This window comes from Polypterus senegalus, chromosome 18, assembly GCF_016835505.1.
Source record: "Polypterus senegalus isolate Bchr_013 chromosome 18, ASM1683550v1, whole genome shotgun sequence".
NCBI classification, from domain to species: Eukaryota; Metazoa; Chordata; class Cladistia; order Polypteriformes; family Polypteridae; genus Polypterus; species Polypterus senegalus.
The window spans coordinates 69,738,120-69,754,166 of record NC_053171.1 but is presented as its reverse complement, the minus strand read 5'-3'; the positions used below and the strand labels follow the sequence as shown (position 1 = coordinate 69,754,166).

The following is a 16,047-nucleotide window of genomic DNA, read 5'->3' as shown; positions in this document are numbered from 1 at the left end:
GACTCCAATTAAGCTGCAGAAACATCTCAAGGATGATCAGAGGAAACCGGATGCACCTGAGCTCAATTTGGAGCTTCATGGCAAAGGCTGTGAATACTTATGTACATGTGTTTTTTTTATTTGTAATAAATTTGCAAAAACCTCAAGTAAACTTTATTTATGTTGTCATTATGGGGTGTTGTGTGTAGAATTCTGAGTTAAAAAATGAATTTAATCCATTTTGGAATAAGGATGTAAAATAACAAAATGTGGAAAAAGTGATGCACTGTGAAAACTTTCCGGATGCACTGTATGTCACAACTGGGAGAATTTGGGTTGTATTTTTTTCCTCTGAATTGTCTGACTATAGGTTAGAATTTGTAGGTCATTCATTCAACTATGGAAAGTCTTATTTATCACCCGTCTGATAGCAATAAATTCCCAAGTAAAGGGAGGAGCAAATGAAGCAAATATTTGATAAGGAATTATGGCTAAGATGGGAGACATCAGAAATATACTGACAGGAAGCAGGACTGCAGGGATCAGACTGTCCTCTGGAACAAAAAGTGAAACCATCAAAAAGGATATAGAAAAGTGAGATGGGGAATAGTAAAGGGATGAGATAGTAGAACTGAATTAAACATTTAAATCAAAGCATTAGAGAGAAGGTGAGAGGCTAAAACTATCATTGTATAGCACTGGCCAACACGGAGTCCTGCTACGTGATAAACTCCTTTTTCTCCATTCTGCATGAAAATATGAGATGTACAGAGGGTAAGTAACATAAGAAAAAAATCATTTTTGGGTGGAGTATTCCTTTAACGGGGCAGCACGGTGGCGCAGTGGTAGCGCTGCTGCCTCGCAGTTAGGAGACCCGGGTTCGCTTCCCAGGTCCTCCCTGCGTGGAGTTTGCATGTTCTCCCCGTGTCTGCGTGGGTTTCCTCCGGGCGCTCCGGTTTCCTCCCACAGTCCAAAGACTTGCAGGTTAGGTGGATTGGCGATTCTAAATTGGCCCTAGTGTGTGCTTGGTGTGTGGGTGTGTTTGTGTGTGTCCTGCGGTGGGTTGGCACCCTGCCCAGGATTGGTTCCTGCCTTGTGCCCTGTGTTGGCTGGGATTGGCTCCAGCAGACCCCCGTGACCCTGTATTCGGATTCAGCGGGTTAGAAAATGGTTGGTTGGTTGGTATTCCTTTAACCATAGAATCTGAAAGTACAGATGGATGAAAACTCTAGAAATGAAGAAGGTGGGAATAAAAACAGTTGGGCATGTTTATTAAGTATGTGCAATGGTCAGGAACATAGGAGACGAGTGAGGCAGGAAGGAGTATATGGAGAAGTTATGTTTGAAATCGGAGAAATACATAGAGATGTTATAAAGTGGTACTCAGGAAAACTGAGCCAGAATTAGCATTGGGATTGGGAAGAGTGAAAACATCGGGGACATCAAATAGAACCCAAAAAAGGTGTAAAAAAGACCTCATAGAAAATAAGTCAAAGTCATCATAAAGATATGGCTAAGATAGAAAGAATAAAAGATTGCAGGTAGCGAGTCTAGAATAAGATTAGAGAAATTAGAGAGAAAAAAAATGGGAAAAGCTGCAAATAAATGACTGATTAGAGAGAGCAGGTGGTGTTTTTGGAATAAAGTAGATAGTTACTCAAAAATGCACATGAAAACTAAAAGGGTAAAGGGGTCAGAAGGTGTCTAAAATGAAAATAAAATGAAAGTGAGATAAATGACATGAATAAAAATGTAAGCATGTAGTGCAGTTATAATGCGGGACAAAGTTGGAAACATCAGAAAGAGATTTGGAGGAGAATCAGAAGTGAAGGTGTAAAAGTACCAGGTAAACAGTCCATAATGAGATTTTAGAAAAATGAAAAAAAAGCAGGAGTGAATCTGGATTGAAGCCCAAGGTCTGAGGCACAACACCTAGAATGTGAAAACTGGTTTGATACGTCAGAGATACAAAAGTGTAAGATGAAGGGGAGCACAGGGAGCTGATGCTTTCATTCTTACTTGGAGAGGGCTGTGTTTTTTTTTTTTTACTATTTCTTGGAAATCTGTTTCTTCCCTTCCAGGGAATTTTCAAACAGTATGACAGTGACCATACCGGAACTATTAACAGCTATGAGATGAGGAATGCTGTGAATGATGCCGGTAAGAGATTTCAGATACAATACCAAAATACAGACTAAAGACCTGGCATTTGCCAAACAGACTGTGTACCATCACATCTTTGCATAGAACTGGATAACAAAGTCAGTTCTCACTTACCTAAGGGATCTGACACAGACGTCCATCTCTTTTTATATATTTGAACATAAAACTGTACAGCCCTTCCCCATTCCCCTATTGATACATTTACTTAAAGATGTCACAATAGTGTTGTGAGAATCACTGATAATTCACCACACTGTGGCCCTCAGCTGAAATCTAAAGTGGAGTTTTGTGTTAAATTGACTTTTTCCACCTTTGTTCAAAAGAAAAATGCCTGCTGCTGGACTATTGACCCCTATGGCTGTAAACTCAACTGAGATAAGCAGGCACAGGAAACAGATGATAGTTGCTTTTTCACTAAAAGAGAACCCAATGTGGAGAAACCCAATCAGCAGTGCATCGCCATCTCAACCCACAGTATTGTATTTGTGATATACTTGTGTTTGCTGCCTGTAAGGCTGAAGTTGTCTAAACATTTTGTTTTTCCATTACACGGCGACATCTTATTAGCACTGACACTGTTCAGGAACCAAAACTTGAAGAGGACACCAGCAATAACATTTATATATATATTGCACATTTCAAACAGAGGTTTAGCTCAAAATGCTTTATATGAGACAAAAGATAAATGACCATAAAAAGGAAAGAATCTGTAATGTAACCAGTTCATCACTGGGCTTCCTTATGCACACACAGTGCTGGATTAACCATAAAAGCAAAGTAAGCACATGCTTAGGACATCAAGGGTAAAGGGGGCACCACAAAAACTTTTCATGGACAAATTTATCACATAAATTATTAAATTGATTAAATTTATAGCCATTTTCAAAATTTTATGAAAAATGAATAATGCCTCCCTGTACCTCCCTATGCTGTCACGTTTCGTAGATGGCGCCTTACACAGTGCGTTCTGCATACTGGTGCCATCTACGATGGGGAATTCCCGTTTCATGGTGATTCCCTTAAACACCATTATATGTCAAAATATTGTGAAAATTATTTGATTCAAAACAATATGTTTTTATATTTTTAAATAATAAATAGTTTGATAAAAATTATTATCATGTAATTGTTGTGTTTCGTGAATTATCTGTTATTTAACTCAAAATAAATTTCTAGTGCGTAGAAAGCGTTATTTTCTGTTTTAAGCAAAAACAAAAAATCGTCCCAGTTTGAGGAAAAAATATTCTGGGACGTCTATTTAATTCTATTCTTGGATATTTTTAAATTAATTTACATTATGTAAAAGTGAAAATCGTACAGCTGATTACTAATAAAGATTTATTAACAAAATTTTCACAAAATATCTAATCAAAGAGTTTGCAAGGAAAAAAAGTAGGAGAAAATTATTAACATAAAAATAAATATTATTTTTCTTCCTACTATAATTATGTTTTGTTTAATTTCAAATTTTCGATAATAAAATAAAATTTTATTTTCTAGTTTGTTATTGTTTTAATATTTTGAATTACTAGTGTAAGGGGGCACCAAAATTACTTAGTGCCTAGGGCATCTAAGGGTCTTAATCTGGACCTGAGCACACACACACACACACACACACTCCATGCAGGGCAACATACGGTTGTTACATAGCAAGTTGGACAGCACAAACACTATGAAATATTCCAAGTCAGAAGGTGAACTGCTACCCTAACAGAATTCCATGTTCTCTGCATTGATTGACACCAAGGTCAATTGGACAACAGTGTGGCCCACTGACACAAAATAAAAATCCCACAACCACTATCCATATTTCAACCTGTTTATTCATTTCAAGGTCTTGGGAAGTTTAAAAAAAGACAGATAATAGAAAGATAATAACTAACCATTTTTATTCCCTTTGTTAAACATACACATTGACAACAATATCAGAAATATTTGGGCAACCAAACTCTGTCCTTTCACCTGCTTTACATTTTCTGGTAGTCCACAAGTTTTAGAAATTCTTGGCCATGTTTTAAAGTTATACTGAATAATAAGAATTCTCTTTTGTAGGGTTCCGTCTGAATAACCAGCTATACGATATTATCACAATGCGGTATGCAGATGACAAAATGAATATCGATTTTGACAGTTTCATCTGCTGTCTGGTGCGGCTGGAAGGGATGTTCAGTAAGTTTCTCTTTTCTGCTTCCATTTTCCCCACAGGTCTGTCTAGACAGGCTAGCTGGTTGTCACCTTTTTACTATCCTAACAGTAAGGAAAGGCTGTTTGAGATTGTAGCAAACTTTCTTTATTTATATGTCTTACAAAGTAGTAATTCAGGAATAGTCAATGTTTAATATGACTGCACACTATCATGTAGGTGTAATCATGCTGAACGAAGGGTTTACATCGTGTGTAGATTACTGTTACCTGAATCTTACATATTAATCCTACATTCTTTCATTCTTATGTACAATTTTAATAAAGCTCCAGACAGAGTTATGGTGCAACCAAGATTAGCGGCTAGTGTTATCAAGCCATGAGACACTCTTGCCTTTTGAAACCCCGGTTAGGCCTTTGTAACTAAAATGAGCTGCCCTTCAGCTCCACTGGCTGAAAGCACCGTTTTGTAGTCCACTGCCACTGCTGTCTCATGAAGGTCAACCAGCCGAGAAGGGGCACGACCCTTAACATCCTTCTTAACAGAGGCAGCTGGCATTGCATCCATTTAACTGGGTCTCTGCTTTCCAGTGTTAATCAGATAGATTTGGCGGTTTTCCCCCCCAAGGTTTTTTGTGCTCTTCCAATGTAAATAAATAAATTAAATAAATATGTTAACACCAAAGAATTGGTGCATTATCTGCATTCATGCCAATAGTTTTGGCCACAACTGTAACTCCCTCTACCAGATTTATGTTACAGTTACAGTTGTGGTGAAAATTATTTGTAGTGGCACCAATACCTCCTGAATAAATGTGGGCAGGGAAGCTGCTGTGGTCTATGTACAGTTATTTGACTGATACAGAGCAACACATAAAATGGTGGGGAAATAATAGAAAACCTGAAAAGCAGTCATGACACAATGTCACCCTTCTACATTGTAAACAATTCATATTGCTAGAATTTTTTTTATTATTATTATTTTTAAAGTTCAGTTTTCTTTTGGGCTCAAATAATCCTATTTGAATGCTATTAGTGTTTATAGAAAATACCAAAATAGGTGATGAACTGTTGGTGTCATTTCAGGGGCATTTCAAGCTTTTGACAAAGATGGTGATGGCCTGATTAAGCTCAGTGTACTGGAGGTAAGTTACACTTGTATTGTTTTGTTTTCTTTTAAAGGTAAACCCAATCCGTTTCCTTTGTTATTCTGAAGTTTTAACTGTCACAAATACAGTATGAATAGCTCACTGTCAAAAAGTTGGACTCCCTCTGGTTAACACGGCCACCTTAAATAAACAGACGCCAGTGTTATGTGTAACATTTACTGATGTACAGCCCACTGATCTCAACACCATTTGTGATTTGTGAGCCCTACTCCATTCTGAGGACAGAGCCACGTTGTATTCAAGACAAAACTTGAATATTGTCTAGGAATGATGAAACTGCATTAGAAGGAAGAAGAAAAACTTGAAACGACATTACAAGAAAAAGCTACAAAGCACAGGAACATCTTTGCACTTGGATTAAGTGCTTGTCTTCCACTTCAAATATACTGTAACAAGGCCGACATTTGTTAATTCCACTTCTGGCTGGTGCAATCCAAAATTTAAACTATTAACTTATATAACAAATTATGTGTTACAACAATATAAGATTGTACCAAGACTCATAATGAAAAAAAAAGGATAAAGAACTGTGCTTTTCAGATTCTGAAAATACACAAGAGCCATGGTAAGATGAATATAGGGTTGACGCTCTCCATGAAAAGGTTGGAACTTCATTCTGATAGCTAGTGTCCTAAAATATTCCAATGATATTACTATTGTTCTTGCTGGTAATAAAAAAAAGGGTGATTTATTTTCTATTCTGAAGAACTTGGTCTTTCACATTATATTTTCCTCAGTTATAACTGAGGGATGTACATCGTACTATGTCAGTGTGTGATCTGTATATATAGACCCGGTCGTTGAGTTGAGTCTAATTAGACAATTGGTTGTGCGAAATCAAGCAATGGTCAAAAACTCGACTTTGTGTAAGGGTAAGGACAGTAACCTCTTAAGTTCTTTTCTTAAAAGAGGACAGGAAGAAATGTCAAAACCAGCTATAGAGAACCGTTTCCTTTATCCTCTTCACTGTCTTTATGTACCCCACAAATTCAACCCTAGGGACTGTCTTTTATTCTCATTCCTTTAATTCAACCCAGTTTACTACCAATATAGAACTTTACAAAGCATCCTTTGTGCCATTAAGAAACAACAGCTAGAGAAGGAATGAAAAATCAGCACTCGGCTACACTAGAGAGACAAGGAGATTAAGATTTACTTCAAAGTTACATTTCTGTCTATTATAAAAGGAAATCCTGGGACGAGACTTTCTCAGAATTAATTTCAACTCCCGCAAGAGATAATTTCAGGTCCCCCGAGACGGGACTTTTTGCCAAGAGATTTTGACAAGTCCTGCCTTCCTCTCAAACATTTACAACCATGCCCACTCACTTTCATTTGTGTGAATGCTATTGACAGACACAGTTCCTGCGCTCTTGGCTCCAACTGGGGTCGGAAATAAAAGACAAAGAGTAGAAGACAAAGTAGAATGTCATAAAAAGGTTCAAAAATGTTGGCACGATACACATGCAGAGCGGGTTAGAGATTATTAAAATACTAAAATTCAAAAGTCTCAAAAAACTGCTAGTAAAGATCGCATTAACGCTAACAAACAGAAATTATTACACGGTGAAATAACAGAACAGCGAAAAGAGATTGAATATATGGACTTAGGTAATATGACAGAAGTATGTAGATATTGTTCGGCTTTAAACTTTAAACTTTAAGTCGGAGACTTGTGGATTGTCTAATTCGTGTTGCCATCAGGAAAAAGTTGTGTTTCCTCCCAATGAATAGGCCTATGCACAAGAATTCAAAGATTTGTTGTTTGGTGAATGTGAAATCCACATACGTGAGCGGCAGAGATGCAAACTGGCTGATGCGTGGCGCAGGCTGGGGGGCTGGTGAGCAAAGCAAGCAGGGGGCAAAGCCCCCTAGTACTTATATAATAACAAATAGCAGCAGATATAAGCAACAGAAAGAATTATAAAACCTGGATGGGTTCATGCAGCCTTCATGCAATTCCAGATGACACTTTCCAAATGCAGGTCCCTTAGTCACAGGTTATATATCTATCCTTAACTGGAAAATGAAAAGATTTCTTGCCAGAGACAAAGGTCCTTGGAAAGTGTCCAGCAGCAAAGCAGAGAGCAAGTTCCATTTAAATGTCTGTGGCTTCTTAAAGTGTCAGAAAGGCTACAAAAACACCCACTGAATTAAAACTAAACTGAAACCTGAACTCTTTTTGGGAAAAGGTCTAATAAAAGGCAGCCACTTGGTTCACAACCCTAATTAAACACACACCCCTTGTTTTCAGCTTGCTTAGTTGTCAGTAATTTTACTCTGCAGTAGTGTGCTGGAGAAGTGGTCGTAGTGCAGGTGATGCCAACAGACTAAATAAAGGCTGGCTGCTCAATCTTTGGCATCAAGCTGGACTCACTGGAGGAAGTGGTAGAACAGATGGGTCACTCAAAAAAGTGCTTATTATTCTGAACAATGACAGTCACCTCCTTTAGTACCAGACTGAGACAACTGCATCGCCTCATGTGAGCTCTATAATGAAATGCACCTCAGCCAAAGTCGTATTTTTCTCTGTTTGCTGAATGGCATTGAATTGGTCAGGTAGACATCTTGACAATGATGCCAAATGTAACATACTGTGAAATTTTAACTGATAAGTAAGTGTAATTCTAATCACACTAAATACATATGTACACTTTTATTAGGTTACTTATTGATAATTCTCGTTGTATGTGTATTTGTAACTTTTTTTGTCTGCTGTATTAACCCTGCAGTTTCTTTTGACATTAATTAAGGTTCTGTTTATCTATCTTAGCTCCTGTGACTCGTGGGCATTAACTGTCTTTTTTTCTCTTCTCTTTCTCTTTACACAGTGGCTCCAGCTCACCATGTATGCCTAATTTCTAGGTGACCTTCCATCAGTCAGATCACCACATTTCAACAGGGCATAGGGGACTGACCAGCCAGCCACTCATTCATTTTTACCTCATGTTCACAACAACATTCTCAGTGTGTCACGTAGGCCGCTGTATGTCTTTCACTAGAAAGAGAGTTTCCCCTTGCTAATAGGGGCCTACCATTAACAGGATAGCCTTTTTGTTTGATGTTGCACCATTTTTATGTTTTCAGCATTAAGACTTGCATGGCCCTGAAATGCTTGTAGAGACTCTCCTAAACTCAGGTAGCTCACTGGAATTCCAGTATAAAGGAATCTGTACTTGGCTCACTCCCAGAGTCTACGGCCTAGACAGCTCATAGTCCTTACCTCATCAAGTCTTTGACTTACCAGTTGTAGACTCAGCCAGTACCTCCAACCATACAGCACCCGAATCTTAGTGTTCACAATTTAAATACCCGGCATTCATGACTTTTAATACAGTTCTCTACAGACTTTAGAAAGCTAATCATACAGGTTTTATTTTGTAACACATATCTAAAGAGGTTATCTGTAAATGGTGAGTAATAACTGGAGATAGAATTCTAGAGAGACGCACATCTTATTCGTTTGGCCAAGACTTCCGCTAGTTCTGATTGCAACAAACATGCTTATGGCAAAGAAAGCTTGCTGTTACACGGCCTACTTAATGTACTGTACCACTCTCCAGGGCAGATTCCAACAACTCTTTTGCACAAAGAACTGCTTTGAGTAAGTTGACGCTATTTTTTTTTGGTTTACCAACCACTTCCTTTCCTCTGATAGCAAAAGCTGCTTACTAGAATACTCCAGAAGAGTGTGATGAGACAGTCTAATTGCCTTTCTGGGCAGTGGTCTCAGTATCAGCATTAGGGGGTCAAATGGCCTTTCACTGCTGTTCTTAACCTGGGATTTAAGTCAGCGGAGCAGCCGACTAACAGCTGAGCTTCAACCATTTCAAGCCTACAGCCAGCTCATCTCCACCATAGTGATGGCAGACGAGTATTATGCCACCTAAAACAGCAAGGTACAGTAGTTCTGCCTCACATTTTTATAAACTACAGCTGCACAGTTCAAAACAAATCTGTTGATTAAAGTAGAGTACATTCATTAAGGAACAACTGAACATCTCCATTTTTGGTTTCTTCAGGATGGCTCAGATTAGTAAAATGTGAAAAGAGAATTCACCTCATGTCTCCCTTTAGATGGGTTTGGTTCTTTTAATAAGTTGGGAACTTTCTCTAGTAAAATGAGTGTTGATGATTTTAAATTATTATGATGAAATAAATACTTCTGTATTACTTGCTTGAATTCTGTGTGACAACTCTTTACTTTAATTTCATTAGATAAGACTGTCAGTAGCCTGGCTACATGTGGGTTTTCATTTTATTTGCTATGCCATATTAAATCGATAAGGAGGAGATACAGGACTGGAGTGGATGCTGCAGTGCCAGAGCGCACACATCGTAGATTTGGGTCAGAAAGGGATTTTCCTAACTACCACTTCTTTTGAAGGTCTGAACTCCTATTTTGTCTTTTTCTATTGCAATAAAAACAGCAGAAAATGACTGGTTAAGCTGTGGTGACCATATGAATTGATAGTTTTGATCTGGGAACTACTTATATAACAACACCTGTTGCATCCGTCATGTAAGTTTATCTCCAAAGGATGTGCTGTATGGCGTGTAGAGCTGTAAAGTTTTGTATGCTTATTAATCCAACATATTAAGCTGTTATTTTGTTTTCCCTATTCTGTACAGAGTGACTCTAGCGCAGGATAGAATTCTGTTGTTAATGTTACATATTTCCACCATTAAATATCACTCTAAATATTTCAAACAAGTATTAAAACTACATTAACATTTACTTATTTGTCCGACATTTGAGATACAGTAATTTACATTTCTGTTGGTTTTCCAATTGGAGCTCAGGCAGGTCAAGGGACTTGCTTATGGTCACACCGTGTCTGTAGCAGGGTCGGACATCCAAAGCCTTAACTACTGCACCACACTGTTGTGTAAAAAACTAAATAAGTATACAGAACTGTGATTAAGAGAAAGCCGTCATCACAGAAGACTGACTCTAAATTTAGAGAGTCGACTTTAGTACAACCTGCTCAATGTAAGGTTATAGCTGCATGGGCATTGATACAGGACCTCCACTCCACAGGGCCCACTACCATATGCTGCACCAGTTTAACCTAAAACATATTCCTCTTTGGGTGGAAAAAACACAGACCCCAAAGAAATGACTTAAAAAAGAAAGCACAATCTACAGTAAAGAGCAGTACAGTACCTGGTTTATGATTCAGATCTAGAAGTACCAGCCACTGTGCCATTTCTGAATTAGCTTATAAAAATCTGGGACTGTAGGGAGGCCGAGACTAATCCCAGTGCTACTGGTTGAAAGGCATGAACCAAACTCGATTACAGGGCACATACAGTAAGAGATCAGCTTGAAGACAATTAACCTATGCCGTGTGGGTAGAAATTGGAGTAACCAGAAGAAAACTCATGGAAACACAAACATTCAAAAACACTGACACATTGTTCTAAACCAGGGGTACCCAACTCTGGTCCTGGAGGGCCTCAGTAGCTGCAGGCTTTCATTCCAATCCTTTTCTTAATTAGTGACCCATTTTTGCTCCTAATTAACTTCTTTTCAATTAATTTTATTTTACTTACTCTTGAAGACTCAGACCCCTTAATTGTTACTTTTTCTTTTATTAGCAGCCCAACAATAGCGAGATCCAAAATGAACCAAAACATGACCAGCAGACTGTATCCATCAAACAATATGTGAAAATAAGGAAAGGTGAAGGTCTCAGGGATGTTGCTCTGCTCAGGTCCACAAAACATTTTATCGGTGCTCTTAGAAAACAGAAAATCAGACCCCTGGAGGTTTTTAAACCCAAACTCAAGAACATATTCTTTCTACTAACCAGTACATCATTGCTACTCAAGGATTGATTACTTCTTTATAGATAATAACTTCTTGCCTATGATTAAATCTTGTAAATACAATGCTATTGTTATTTCTGACCATGCATCTATGACCGTGGAGCTAAAATTACTAAGCCCCATACACTCACCCCAGATGGGCTCAACCGCTTCTATTAGCTGACGAGAATTGTACTGAATTTATATCCAAACAAATCCAATTCTTTCTAGAGACAAATACATCCCCTGAGATCTCTGCAGGAATACTCTGGGAAACTCTTAAGGCCTTCTTAAGAGGACAGATTATCTCATATCTTTCCCACAGAAATAAATTCGAAGCCAAGAAAGTAGCAGAGATAAAAGGCGAAATTACTAAAATAGATGAAGAACATGCCAGACTACCAAGCGAGACTCTACATAGGAGGCAGGCTCTACATTCAGAATTAAACCTCTTGACAACTAAAGAAACTGAACAACTAATTTACAAATCCAGACATCATTACTATGAACATGGAGAGAAAGCTAATAAGCTTTTAGCTCAACAAATTCACAAGCAAGAAGTTCGCAACGCAATCTCGTAATCACCAACGAACGGAGATAAAATCATCGAACACAAAAATATAATGCACACTTTCAGAGACTACTATAAATCCTATATACTACTGAGTTTAAAGAAGACAATACACAATCTAATGCATTTCTAGATACATTACAGATACCACAAATAGACGCTTTTAGTGTGGAGGAACTTGATAAACCTCTGGCATTATCAGAATTACTAGATGCTATAAAGTCACTCCAAGGTGGAAAGCAGCAGGCCCTGATGGCTACCCTGCAGAATTTTACAAGAAATTCTCCGCTCAGCTAGCTCCCTCCTATTAGCAACATTTACAGAAGCCAGAGATAACCAATCTCTTCCACAAACCTTTCGCCAAGCACTAATCACTGTTTTCCAAAACAAAATAAGGACTTATTACAATGTGCATCATACAGACCAATTTCACTTCTGAATAACGACGTTAAAATACTCTCTAAAATCATAGCTAGAAGGATGGAGAAAGTGCTCCCCTCGGTAATATCACAAGACCAAACTGGATTTATTAGGGGCCACACTTATCTTCAAATCGCCTGTTTAATGTAATATACTCACCAACTAAATCAAACACCCCAGAAATATTATTATCATTGGATGCAGAAAAAGCATTCACATGATTGAATGGAAATACCTTTTACTACATTGGAGAAGTTTGGGTTTGGCCCAACATTTGTGCATGGATTAAATTACTGTATACTAACCCAGAAGCTTCAGTTTGCATCAACAACATTTGCTCAGACTACTTTAAACTAGAACGTGGCTACTAGATAAGGATGCCCCTTGTCACCACTGTTGTTTGCAATTGCCGTTGAACCACTGGCAATACATTGTCGAAATACTGATCAGATAAAGGGGATTAGCAGAGAAGGACTGGAACAGAAAATCTCATTATATGCAGATGATATGGTATTGTATATATCGACCCAGAAAATTCTGTGCCTGCAGTCTTAGCAGCACTCACAGAATTTCAAAAGATCTCTGGTCTCAGAATTAATCTGAATAAAAGTGTACTCTTTCCAGTGAATTCTCAAGCATATAATATTAGATTAGACACCCTACCTTTTATCATTGCAGAACAGTTTAAATACCTAGGGGTAAACATAAAGCTCTTTATCAACAAAATTTGCCGTCTGCATGGAAAAAATTAAACAAGACTTGCATAGATGGTCAACCCTTCATCTCACACTAGCTGGAAGAATTAACACTGTTAAGATGAATATTCTTCCTAAGCTCCTTTTTTATTTCAAACCATCCAATATACATTAATAAATCATTCTTTAAGCAATTAGATTCAACAATAACCTCATTTATTTGGAATTCAAAACATCCACGCATCAAAAGAGCGACCCTACAAAGACAAAAGGCAGAAGGCGGCATGGCTCTACCTAACTTCCAGTTTTATTACTGGGCAGCAAATATACAGGCGATAAGAACCTGGACACAAATAGAAGAACATACACAGGCTTGGACCGCAATAGAAGTAAAATCCTGCAGTACTTCTTTGTATTCCTTGCTCTGTGCTCCAATAAACACACGTTATCGGCAATACACTCATAACCCAATTGTGCTCCACTCACTTAGAATCTGGAACCAATGTAGAAAGCATTTTAAGACGGAGAAGCTTCTATCTGTGGCACCCTGCAAGAGAACCACCTCTTTCAACCTTCACAAACATATGCAGTTTTAATATCTGGAAAAATTTGGAATTAACTTGCTTAGAGATCTTTATATAGACAACGTCTTTGCATCCTATGAACAATTACATTCCAAGTTTAACATTCCAGCTATACATTTCTTTCACTATCTTCAAATCAGGAACTTTGTTAAACAGAACCTTCCAGATTTTCCTCATCTTGCACCCTCATCCATGCTGGAAAAATATTGCTCAATCTCAAGGACTTAGACTCCATCTCTACAATATATAAAATCATTTTACAATCCCTCCTTTCAAAGATCCAAGAGGACACTGGGAAAAGATCTCTCAATTAATATATCAGAAAAGGAGTGGAAAGTAGCAATGCAGAGAATTCACTTGAGCTCCATATGCGCAAAGCATACAATTATACAACTCAAAATTATATATCGAGCACATCTGTCTCGACTAAAACTCTCCAAAATGTTTCCAGGGCATGATCCAACCTGCGAACGCTGCAAACTAGTTCCAGCCTCACTGGGTCACATGTTCTGGGCCTGCACCAAATTAACATTATTCTGGACAAAAATTTTTAATTACCTTTCAGACAGCCTTGGACTCACAATCCCTCCTAACCCATTAACAGCTGTGTTTGGGGTTCTTCCAGAGGGACTTAAAGTGAAGAAAGACAAACAAATTGTGATTGCATTCACTACACTTTTGGCACGCAGACTTATTCTGATAAACTGGAAGAACCCAAACTCTCCTCTTTAAGTCAGTGGGAAACTGATGTGTTATATTATTTGAAATTGGAAAAATCAAATACTCAGTTAGAGGATCTGTACAGACTTTTTTCAAAACATGGCAGGATCTAATCAGTAATATTTTAAAATAATCTCATAAAGCACAGAGAATTTATTAATTTAGGTATGTTTACAGCCTTAAATTTCATGCTGTTTGGCTTGCTCTCTCTCTAGGGGGGGATCGATCTGTTCTTAACTCAAATTTTCTTTATGTAAAACTTGATTGATTTGTATGGAATGCAATGAAATTAATAAAAAAAAAGAAAAGAAAAAAAAAGAAAAAGGAAAAATCAACAAATCAGCAATTTGGAAATGTCTGCTATTACACAATGAGAGCAGCAAAAAGCCATGGAATTAAAGAATGAGTTTCATTAACGACAAGACTAATTAAGGAACTGGTTGGAGTGAAATTGGTTGGCGTTTGAGGCCTTGACTTAGTTGGTCTTCTGTTGGCTCACTCGCCTCACATTTCATTTCTGGTTGGGTTCCATTCAAGGAAAAGAAATGAAGCAATTCAGTGGAACTATGAAAGAAATCTAGGAGAACAAATCTTAAAAAAAGAAGTAAATTAAAATTAATTCAAAAGAAGTTAAATTAGCAGCAAAAACTGGTCACCAATTAAGAAAAGGGTTAGAATGAAAACTTGAAGCCACTGAGGCCTTCTAGGACCGGAGTTTGGGACTCCTGCTCTAAACAGTATGCCCCAACTCAAAACAATGTTAGGTTTTGTTTATTTAAATTTAGGATATCTCCATGTACAAGAGAGCAGTGCGGCGGGCTCTGCATCGGTCTGTCGTGGTGAATAAGGAGCTGAGTCGTAAGGCAAAGCTCTCAATTTACCAGTCGATCTACATTCCTACCCTCACCTATGGTCATGAGCTATGGGTAGTGACCGAAAGAACGAGATCGCGAATACAAGCTGCTTTCCTCCGCAGGGTGTCTGGGCTTTCCCTTAAAGATAGGGTGAGAAGCTCAGTCATCCAGGAGGGGCTCAGAGTAGAGCCGCTGCTCCTCCGCATCAAGTGGAGTCAGATAAGGTGGCTTGGGCATCTGATCAGGATGCCTCCTGGACGCCTCCCTGGCGAGGTGTTTTGGGCATGTCCAACTGGGAGGAGGCCCCGGGGAAGACCCAGGACACGCTGGAGGGACTATGTCTCCTGGCTGGCCTGGGAACGCCTCTGAATTCTCCCAGAAGAGCTAGAAGAAGTGGCTGGGGAGAGGGAAGTCTGGGCCTCTCTGCTCAAGCTGCTGCCTCTGCAACCCCATATCGGATAAGCGGAAGAGGATGGATGGATGGATGGACGGACAAGAGAGCAGTATTACACACAAGTTAAAAAATAAATAAAATAAAGCCTGAAACCCAATCTATGTGTGTGCTGTATATAGGACATTTTTAAACTTCTAAACTCTGCAGACAGGGGTAAATTTGTTGGTACCCCTCAAAAAGAAAAAAAGAAGACCCCAAAATTGTCTCTGTAATAAACTTCAAAGTGACCAAAGTAATTACTCCACATAGCTGTTTATTCTGCACATAACAAAAATGATGCTGTTTTAGAGTTTTGATTCAACAGAATATTTCAAATAAGAACACAAATGAAAATGGCGTGAACAAAAATGATGGGGCCCTTCACCTAATATTCTGTTGCAACATCACAGAAAATAAGCGATTCCTGTAGCTGTCTGTGAGACTTCTGCACCTGTCCACAGGTTGTTTGGCCCACTTTTCCTGAGCAAACTACTCCACCAGTGTCA

The 16,047-nt window shown here is 38.4% G+C and overlaps 1 protein-coding gene across 3 annotated transcripts in view; it reads left to right on the top strand.

The window, feature by feature from the left end:
- The window catches only part of capn3a (calpain 3a, (p94)), a 102,160-nt gene extending 92,524 nt beyond the window's left edge, over positions 1-9,636 (top strand). For all 3 annotated transcript variants that reach the window (XM_039741209.1, XM_039741208.1, XM_039741207.1), the window contains 4 exons: positions 2,061-2,139; positions 4,195-4,311; positions 5,371-5,429; positions 8,285-9,636. In XM_039741209.1, the coding sequence (XP_039597143.1) occupies positions 2,061-2,139; positions 4,195-4,311; positions 5,371-5,429; positions 8,285-8,311 (282 nt within the window). In that variant the 3' untranslated portion in view covers positions 8,312-9,636. The remainder of the gene's footprint in view (positions 1-2,060; positions 2,140-4,194; positions 4,312-5,370; positions 5,430-8,284) is intronic.
- Positions 9,637-16,047: the final 6,411 nt, after the last annotated feature.